At 43.5% G+C, this 10486-nt stretch overlaps 1 protein-coding gene across 4 annotated transcripts in view; it reads right to left on the bottom strand.

Annotated features, from left to right (window-relative positions):
* Positions 1-3899: 3899 nt before the first annotated feature.
* ERG (ETS transcription factor ERG) overlaps positions 3900-10486 on the bottom strand; it is a 135196-nt gene continuing 128609 nt past the window's right edge. For all 4 annotated transcript variants that reach the window (XM_033053527.1, XM_033053525.1, XM_033053526.1 and 1 more), the window contains 3 exons: positions 10227-10283; positions 8634-8681; positions 3900-5929 (listed from right to left, as the gene is read on the bottom strand). In XM_033053527.1, coding sequence (XP_032909418.1) covers positions 5409-5929; positions 8634-8681; positions 10227-10283 — 626 coding nt within the window. In that variant the 3' untranslated portion in view covers positions 3900-5408. The remainder of the gene's footprint in view (positions 5930-8633; positions 8682-10226; positions 10284-10486) is intronic.

The following is a 10486-nucleotide window of genomic DNA, read 5'->3' as shown; positions in this document are numbered from 1 at the left end:
GCCTTTCACATCCTCTCAGAAGTGTCTGGAAGCCCGAAAGCACCATGGCAATAATTTAATCCAAGTTCTTGTGCCTGTTTCAGAAGCCTGAGTCCAGTTTGGCATCTGGGTGTGGAATTTGGGGACGAGGTTTTGGGGTGATGCTGGCAGTGCTGGGGTGGCAGTGGGACTGGATGAGCTTGAAGGTTTCTTCCAGCCTTGATGATTCTGCAATCCTGTGATTCTCTGCAGAGCAGGTTTTAAGTTTTTTTCTTTTAAGAGAAAATTGGAAATGTACAGGCACTTTTTTTGGAGGCAGGATGTGCTGGTGGAAACCAGTGCAGCAACTTCACCACAAGAATTTTTGGGAAAACCTTCCCAAACCTTCTGCTGGTGGAGACACCTGAGGAATGGAGACTTTTCAGCTCATGAGAAGGAAACTCCAAAGAAAGAAGAACATGGAAATCCTTTTTTTAGCTGCTCAAGGTGGGACTTTAATCCAGGTGGGACCAAAAGTGCATCAGCTGCTTGACTGGGAAGAACAAACTCCAGTGGGATGGAGATACAGTCAAAAAAATCCTAGATGGGAATGGTTCAACCAGGAGACATCAGGCCTGGAAATGTGCAGGGGAGATGGGGAGGAAAAAGGGAAGAAATAACAAAAGAAAAGAAGGGCACATTAACAATTGTCAGAGAAGAGGGATGGGTTTGTGAAGTGAATGTGTCTAAGCTTGGCAAACACCCAAAGGGAGCGTGATAACAAACCACAAATATTTGGGAAGCTGTAAACACTAAAGGCAGGCAAAGAACTCCAGAGGGTGATGCATGGGGAGTGCAATCACATGGAATTACAAAGCACAGAAATGCCAGGAAAACAAAAATCAAGCACCCCTCTTTGGCAATGAGATGTGTTGGACTCTGTGTAAAAGGAATGAATGGAAATATCCTGGAATTGGGACCTTTTCAAAGGAGAAGGTTAAGGAAACATCACTAAATGTACAGCAGAAAATAGGTTTGTTATAATGGATGGACAGGGTTTCCCAAGCAGAATTCATCACTGCTTCTAGGATTGGGCACAGAAAATTATTCTGCCCCTCAGGTTTTTATGTAATATATATGGACCAATATTCTGGAACCAAACGCCAACACTTTCTGAGCCTGGTTTTGAGGAGTCCTCAATCTGGAGAACCTGGTTGTTGGTTTTCTTGAAAATACGTGTCCTTTAAAAAAAGTGCTGAGGAGGGAGCTGACAAGATGGACAGAGACTTTTTACAAGAGCCTGGAGTGCCAGGACAAGAAAAATCGTTTCAGACTGACAGCAAGTGGGGTTAAATGGGATTTTGGGCAGGAATTGTTCCCTGGCAGGATGGGGAGGGGCTGGGATGGAATTGCCAGAGCAGCTGTGGCTGCCCCTGGATCCCTGGAATGTTCAGTTCCAGGTTGGACATTGGGGCTGGGACAGTGGGAGGGGTCCCTGTTGGAACCTTTATTTCCCTTCCAACCCAAACCATTCTGTGATGCTATGAAATTAAATTTTTGAAATAATTTTCTGCATTCCAGTTGGCCCCAATATCTTCACTAACCAGATCAAAATATTCTCATTAACCTCACTTCAAGCAGAGCTCATGCTGGGTCATGCTTTGATGTCCTTCCAGCCACCAGTGCCTCCAAGGACAGGTCCCAGCACCCAGGGGACAGCAGCAGAGCCAGGACACTTTGTGGGATGCAGGCAGGATCTGTGTGAAGATATCCAAGTGCTCCCACCACTGCCCAGAGAGGGAATGAAGGATTTGTGTTGCATCAGGAGGTAAAATTCAGTCAGGACCCTTTGGATGGATGAGGTGCCCTTTTGACTAACCAGCAATTTAGATCATCAGAGAGAGTTTTCCTAATGTGACCAAAACTTGAGATGATGGCACAGAAAAAGATCATGGGATGACAAATCATATGATGTAGGTAAAATGGTTTATTTTACCTTTAATACATGTGTAATGAGAAATTTATTGTAAAATTATATTTTAGCTGGGGCAAGAAATAGTTTGAGATAGAAAAATTTGCAGAAGGAAAGTCAAAATCCCTGATGATCCCTGTGTTTCTGTGGGCAGTTTAAAAGACTTGTGGAATTTGAGGTACCAAGTGTGGACTCTTTGGAATCTGTAAGGTTTGCAGCTTGGCTGACAATCGCCTGTAAAGGAAACTCTAGTTTAAATAAATGGCTGAAGTTATTAATGTTACCAATTTCTGTAATGGTGAGCACATCAGGGCTGTGCTGTCCAGGTGCTAAATGGCAAAGAAGATCCAGCCAAGGTCTTGGGTCTGTGTGAGCTTCACTGAAAGTCTCTCATGGCATGGACAGGGAGTTCCTCAGCTCTGCCTGTGCTGGGCTCATCCTGTAGGGTCATAAGGAGACTCCACAAACAATCCCAGTGCTCCAGCAGTGGGGTCTCTCCATCCATCCTTCACTCCCCTCTCAAAATCCATGTTCTCCAAGGTTCCTGGAAGGCAGGGAGCAGGTCCTGGAGGAAGGTGTGGCTCTGAAATGCTGCCCAGTGAGCTCCCCATGGGCAGCTCGAGGATTTTACTCTTCACACAAGGGATTCATCAGCTCTGGCTCCATCCCTGTCCCAGGCTCTGGATCCCAAAGCCAGGATGTTGTTGCCATTGCACAGGACAAGCTGGAAATCCTGCAGGTAGCCCTGTGAGCACAGGGGATGCTTTGGAGGCCTCCAGGCATGTCCTTGGCCATCTAAACTAAGACCTTATTTAAATCTGGACACTTAGTGTTTAATTAAAAGCTGGTTCAAGAATACACTTACCATGTAAACATGGAGCAGACAGTGAGGATCTCTAGATTTATTTCCACTGAAAGGCAAGTTATTATCTTTAACTTTCTAAAATAGTGACTGACTTTTTCTGAGACTTCATGTTTTTCTTTTTTCTCTTCTTTCAGAAATACAGACTTACAGTGCTTATTTCCCTGCTCAGCTCTCACACATTGCTAACACAATCCTGTGCTTATAGACTGCCACCAAGACACTCCAACACGAAGCCTGGTGAGTTGGATCCCATTGCTACCCAAAAAAATGGATATGCAGAACATTTCCTATAAAACCTGAAACCACACCAGTTTTGTCTGGGAAAAAGGACACAAAAGAACAGCGAGAAGGAGGGACACAGAGGGAGAGCTGTCTGGGGTTCCTGCAGCAAACACTGTGGAGAGCCACTCATAAATGTCAGGGCTGATTTTCCAGACCAGTTCTTCAGATGGTGTTGGGAAAGAATGGATTTATGCCACTAGGCACCAGATGCAGTTTTGGGGCCCAGGGTACAGAGGGGAAAGCCTCTGAAACTGGAAGAGAAAAATAAAAATCCCTGCCCTTTGTAAACAGCCAAGATGGGCTGCAATGACAAATGAACAAGGCTCCATTCTAAAGTGGGGAATAATAGAAATTGTTCATTATTCACTTTATTTACTAATAAAGTAAAGATACAGAATGTATTAAGGGCAAGGGGGCAAAGCAATTCAACACAATTCAGGAGGAAGATACATCTCAGGCTGAGATTCTGCAGCATAACTTCATGGCAACAAAAGATAATTTCTGAGGATGAATACTCTTCCTTAGAGGCCTCCCTTAGGCTTCATTTCCAGTCTTGGGCATGGAGCTGTCAATGAATTAATTGGGGATGGTTGCAATCTCTGGGCCAGAGAAGCTCAGCACAGGGGTGGCAAGGCACTGTTAAAGAAGGGCTGGAAGTGTTTCAGCAGAACTGTCTGGAAAAGAAGATACACAGCACCTGTGCACTTTACACTCAGGCTGTCTGCTCCTCCATTTTCACAGCCCAAAAAACCTGGACTATTTTAACCTGGTGAGTAGCAGATCTGGCATGGGCGTGACACACAAAAAATGCAAACCACAGTGTCAATCTGAAATTGCCATGCTAGGCCAAGCTTATTTTATTACATACATTCTGCAATCTAAGGACTAATATGTTCATAATGTAAACATTAAGCATACAGAGTTAAAATTCAAGGCCACAATAGTTTTTTTTGGATTGTCCCTTTTTTTTTTTGTTTGGTTTTTTTTTGTGTGTGTGTGTGTCTTTGGTTGGCCGAGATCAACTCGTAGTGTATAAATGCATAAGTTATATAATAATTATATAAAAAGGAAAAAAAAAAATAACATTGAACTTGTATACTTCATTCTGACAAACGCACAGCGTTCGCGACTCGGTAAGAAAAACTGGCGCCCGCCTAACAAAAATACTCAGGTGATTTCTGATTCTGGCAGTCAGGGGTTGTCTCTTGCTCTAACCAATAGAAAACAAACTCCCTTAGTAATGATGAGGTTCTAACTGGTAACTTTTAAATATCAAACACAATTCCAGTTTTGGTTTTTTTTTTCTTCCCCTAAAAAAAAAAAAGAGAGAGATGCATATTCTGATTTCGCGCTTCTTCTGCTTTTCCCTTTTCCCTTTTTTTATTACTACTGAATCAAGTCTGTTCCTCCTGAAATACTGGGAATGGTATAATACTGAGCAATATGTTTCACAAGTCCAAACAAGTGTTTCTTCATAGTCCCAACACTACAAAGTTTTCAGTCTTTTCAGTCTCTATTGGTCAAGAAGTTTCTTTCCTCCCCTTCTCACCACCTTCATCCTCCTCCTTCTCCTTCCTGCTCCCTCTGTCAGGTGCAGGCCTCTGACCTACAATCATACACTTGCCCTCCAGCACATTCTCATTGCCCACGTTTGGCTCAGGGTTCCTGCAAAACTGTCAAGGAATCTGAAAGTTTGGGTTGTCTTCACAGTTTGAGTAGCTGATGAATGGATCTCGTTTGATTTTAACTACAACACTGCTGTCCTACTCCAAATCAGCTTCCACACTAACCAGTCTCTTCTGCTGATATGTTTCTATTTTTTAAATACAGATAGGCTTTTTTTTCCCTTTTTTTTCCCTTTTCCTTCTCTTTTGTAACGATCCATATACTGTATGTTAGGTCACTATAGACTTATCCTTATATTGCTGTAGTATAGTCCCAGTTTTGCACTAGCATGATATCAAACTTTACACACAAGCTTATCAACTTTTTAAGACCACCAGCTTCCGTAGGTTCTCCTTATCATTTCATGCTTCTACCTACAATAGTCTATTGTTGTTTGGTCCACAGAGTCGATGCCCATATACATTACATTTTAGTATCTTAATACTTCTTGGATATTTCCTTTAAATCCCTACTACAAAAAAAGTCTTTTTGACACCTATTTTTAACGTGGTTTTGGGTTTCTTTTTTCCCAGCCAAACCTTCACTTGTCTCTTTAGGCACTTTTAATAGGAGTACTCCAACAGAGTTCATTGCGACTCCTCAGCGACCGAACCCCAGTGAGAAGCGCCTTTGCTTTTTGCCTGGTGTTTATTTCCCCCACCCCACTTAGTAGTAGGTGCCAAGATGAGAAGGCATATGAGCAGCTGGCAGCCTGGTGTTGGGGTATATCCCTCCAGTGGGCGAATTCCAGTAGGGATTTGGGGCAGCAAAAAAGCTGGAAGATGTCACGGGCAAAGCAGGGGGGTGGGGAGCCACAAAGTTCATCTTCTGCGGGTGCGCGTGGTAGGAGCTCATGTAGGGCAGGTCCGACGGGTATTTGTACATGGAGGACTCCGGGGGGTGAGGCTGCAGCGCCTGGGCGATGCCGTGGAAGTCGAATTTGTAGGCGTAGCGCTTGCCGTGCACCTTGGTCATGATGTTCTTGTCGTAGTAGTAGCGCAGGGCGCGGCTGAGCTTGTCGTAGTTCATGTTGGGCTTGCTCTTGCGCTCGCCCCAGCGCCGCGCCACCTCGTCGGGGTCCGTCATCTTGAACTCGCCGTTGGTGCCCTCCCAGGTGATGCAGTTGGAGTTGGAGCTGTCCGACAGCAGCTCCAGCAGGAACTGCCACAGCTGGATCTGCCCGCTGCCTGCAGGGAGGAACACAGCGGGAATGTTACAATGGCAAGGCATCAATCCTGCCGGCTCTCCCAGAGGATCCCATTAGGAAATGCTGTGCTGTTGGCTCCTAATTCTTTCTACTAACCAGTCCCCCCTTCTCCCAGGACGGTGTCACGAAACCCTAAAGAGCAGGGATAATTGCAATGTGTCGTGTTTTCCCTCATGTGAGTGGCAGAATGCCATTCCATGGAGATTTAATTGTTACCTAATGTCATTCAGCGCAGACAATTGATGGGGAAATAATACAGCGCTCATTTAGGAAACTAATCTCTAAAGTTCAGCACAAACAGCTTTCATTGCGTAACACTCTGCTTGTTCTCACACCATTATGTTGCAACTAAGTGTTCCCTGCTATGGAATGAGCCCACACAAAATGGAGAAGTTTAGAGCAAGCTGGGGCCGTACCAAACCATATCATCCCTTTGCAGCATTTGGGGAAATGCAGAACGGAAACTTATTAGCTTGCTGTTGCACTGCATACAACCAGAGGGCAAAACAATTGCAAGAACAGTGAAAAGGTCCATAAAATGCATCCTTGTCATCATTCTGCTCCAAGGGAGTTAAAATGATTATTTTACATTAAGATGTAAAATGTTGCTGTTGTATTTTTCTCGCTCTCTGCCAATTCCACCACAAAAAGAAAATAGTCTGCTGCAAACTTTGCGAAAGTAAGGCAGGGCGACAAAATGTGTCCATTTTAGACAAGTGCAAGAAGATTTCAAAGGGCCTTGCCACTGATAGTCATGTTAGAAGCTTAGCATTTCTTAACAAAGCAACACTGAAATGATGCAAAATGCAGCTGAAGCAGCTTGCGATGCAATCTGTTTCACAAGCACGGTGTCAGCACAATTTGCCAACCAGCCTGGATGTGCTAACTCTGAACTACGTCTCTGACCAGGAATCGGTTGGGTTTCTTTCTTTTTTTTTATCCAAACCAGCTCTGTGGGTACAATAAACAAGCTTTTCTTTAGAAAGCTTATAGTAGCAATTACAATATCGAGCTAGAGCAGCATCTGAAACCCATTAGCAGTTTATACTTCAGTGCAACTGAAACCCATATTCATTTAAATTGTATTTATCCAAACTGGCCTTAATGAATTTCTTCTGTTCCATTAACATGCATTAAATAAACAAACAAACAAAAGAATCCATGGTATGAGCAAGGCATGCAAGTTTTAATACACGAAACATAACAAGAGGATTAGGCTTTGAAAATCAATAAACAGTTCAGCACTGGACAAAACACAAATTTTTGAATAAGCAATCCAACATATGTTCTAACATAAACACTTGCCTTCCAAATGTAATATATAGTCCTATGAAAATAAATGGTTGCTGTCAATTTCCTTTTAATGAGAGAGTAATTCCACCAATTTATAAACACAAAAAACATGTTAAAGCACGGCAATGACGGCGTGGAGGAATTCCATATCCAAATGTTAAAAAAGCATCCCAATCCAGATCGTGTTAGTGTCATCCACAGTGATGAAGTCAACCAAATGGACACTTGATAAAATTTGGCAAGCCATGATTTATGACCAAATTAAAGGGATGTAGGCCCCCACTTCCAGCCAAGACCAGTGCTGCCTGTAAACCCCCACCACCTCAGGCCATTTGGAAAATCCTATTCTTAACACTTACTTAATTATTTTCCTCTGCCACACAAAACTGTTTAGAGTCAGCTAATCTAGAGAACTGTGCTAGATGTCACTTGGGAGAAAGGAAAGGAAACATTTTGGCAATGTCAGGCCTTGAAAAGCCCTAAGATTGTTGTCAAAAGTAAAAAAGAACCACTGTCATGAGGGCTGAGGAGATCTGTGAGGAACTAGGAATGTTGGGGCTGTCTAGGCAAGGGACACAAGTGGAACACAGAGTGTCACTCCACTGTGGTGGGCTGTGGTGTTGGTCATGGTGCTGTACAGCCACAGCACGTCCCATGGACTTGGAGCAATTCAGAGCTACTAAATCACCCAGAGATCCCTTGTCTTTAGCAAAAAACATGCTGGTCCATGCTGCACCCGATGATCCTTGAGGTGTTTTCCAACCTGAGTGATTCTGTGAGTCTCTGGTTTGTCTTCTAAGCTACACATCCCTATCCACAATGCACCCCATTGCCTTCTGGAGGTGGGTGAACATTGCTGAAGTATTTAACCCAGTTAATATTTGCAAATATACTTTCCTCTTTTTTGTTTTCTTTTTCCTATGTATTTCTGCTGGGTTATTCATCCTGAAGTTTTGTATTCATCAAGGCCAGTATGATACTGTGCTGTGTATTAACAGAATCTGGGACATAACTGATAAAGAGTGGTTAAAAGATTTGTACCCTCCTGGAGGTGTAACTGGAGACCAGAGGGGTTCTCTCATACCCCTTAACCAAATCCTGATGTTCAGGCAACTGAAGAGAACTCCAGCCTCAAAGGCTGGACTCTTTGGAGGTCCTTTCCAACTTTAATGATTCCAAATTCCTCAGTCCCTTACACCCTTGTGTAATTACACCCTTGTGTAATTCAGAAATTCTGCAACACACTGGGTACCATCAGCACCCCCCTGAGCCATGCTGAAGAGTGGGAAAATCAGGGACATCCCCTTCCAGGTCTGGTCTTAAAGCTGAAGTGGGGACACTCAGCAGTGAAAGAAAGGAAAGCCTCCTAAATCAGCAAAATCCCTTCTCACCTGGATTTGCAAGTCGGCTGCTGGTCGGTCCAAGAATCTGATAGGGATCTACAAAATTGCAAAAGAAAGATTAAAAATCCTGCAACAGCGATGTCAAATATTTTAGGTATTATTTCTGAGCCTTGTAAGGGGAAGTGTGCACTGCCTGATGGGGCAGCAGGTCCAACACCTAAGCAATTTTCTCCCTCTGCATGGCAGTATTTGCACGTTTTCCTTTCAAACCTGGTGTGCAAGGATACACATTTGCTTTTTGTGCAAATTAATGTGCAGAGGCATGTATTGAGAATGCAAATTTTGTTATGAAGCATTCTGGTGGTGGAACCCCCCATCCCTGGAGGTGGTACTCAGTGCTCTGGGTTGGGGACAAGGTGGGGATGGGCACAGCTGGGACTTGATGACCTTGGAGGGCTTTTCCAACCTCAGTGATTCTGTGATTCTCTTTTGTCACTGGATTAACCATGCAACTGGGGTTTTCAGAAGATCCTCTGTCCCTTACAATGTCTGTAGCATCTCAGTATTTCCCTCTGGAAATGAAAACTTACTTTGGCCTGAAATCCAACAGGGAAAAAAGGAGGGCAGTGACAGCAGGACCAAAGCCAAAGAGAAGGGCTGCAAGCACTGAGTGACCCTGTGGCTTTTACAGCCAAGAAGACAATCAGGTTACATTCCTTACACATTTAAATAATCTGTGCAGCTCACACACAGCCACTAAAAGGTCCTCAGGACTTATATAAATCATTGGTGTATTTCTAGGAAGTTTCTCATGGTTGGAAGGCCAGATTAGATAAAATACTGTTTGGGCAAAAATCAGTGTAATACTTCCCAGGCAGTCTGTGCATAAGTTAATGAGATCTAGTCATGCACAGTCTTGTTTAGCTATAACAAAAACCAGAATAATGATTTAAAATCCACGTGATAAAAACTGGCTCAGAGTCTTCTGGGCTAAGAATATCCCCTAAATCTCTTTTATTTCCTCCTTCTAACCTTTTGCTGTTAACAAAAGCCATGACTGAGTCAGGACCTTTGTAGTGCTCTCCAGCTACCTGTCCAAAATACAGCTGAATTTGCAGGAAGGGATTAGGTCCCACCCCATGGATTTGCTGAAAACACAAAAGGCACCCATTTTGCTAAACCACTACTCTAGAAACCCATAAACTTCTGCTTTCTCCTTGGTTTTCCAACAGACTGAGAATCCCTCTAATGTTTCTGTTGTGCTTCAGAAGCCAAATTCAAATAAGTTTCTGTAGGCTGTAATCCATTCCTTTTTTTTTTTTTTCTTCTTTTTTTTTTTTGGCTCATGCACATTTTTCAGCTGGTGGCATCTCAACTACTGGGGTCTTTTGACATTTCTACCTTCCACCTTTGCACCCAAAATGCAGATAGATTTTTTTTTTAATAGCATTGTTGGTCTGGAAGGTTGTCACTGCCATTAAACATTGCATTCATCCCAAATCCAGCTGCAAAGCAAACCCCATTCACATCTGGGGTTCTGGTGGTCTCCAGCTGGATTGGTCTGAACCACACTGTGCAGTTTGGCTGCCCTTCTCATCATATTCACCAAACCCAGCAGAATTCAAACCAAATGACACCCACCTAACTGAGGACGCTGGTCTTCTGTTTTGGGAACTGTTGAGGATGATGGCTGAGTAGCTGAAAATGAAAAAAAAAAAAATCCATGTAGTTATTTTTCCAGTTAGGAAGTTGCTCACCAAACCTATGAGAGGTTCCCCAGGCCTGGAACTCCTGCTGCCCTCTGCTCCAGGATGGGCACAACAGGATTTAAAGCTCACAAAAAGCTTTTTAAAGCTCTGTGGTGATGGAGTTGATGAGCTTAAGGATGTGGCTGCCCAGTG

This window comes from Catharus ustulatus, chromosome 2, assembly GCF_009819885.2.
Source record: "Catharus ustulatus isolate bCatUst1 chromosome 2, bCatUst1.pri.v2, whole genome shotgun sequence".
Lineage (NCBI taxonomy): Eukaryota > Metazoa > Chordata > Aves > Passeriformes > Turdidae > Catharus > Catharus ustulatus.
The sequence above is the reverse complement of the archived record's forward strand: the minus strand, read 5'-3'. Positions and strand labels throughout refer to the sequence as shown.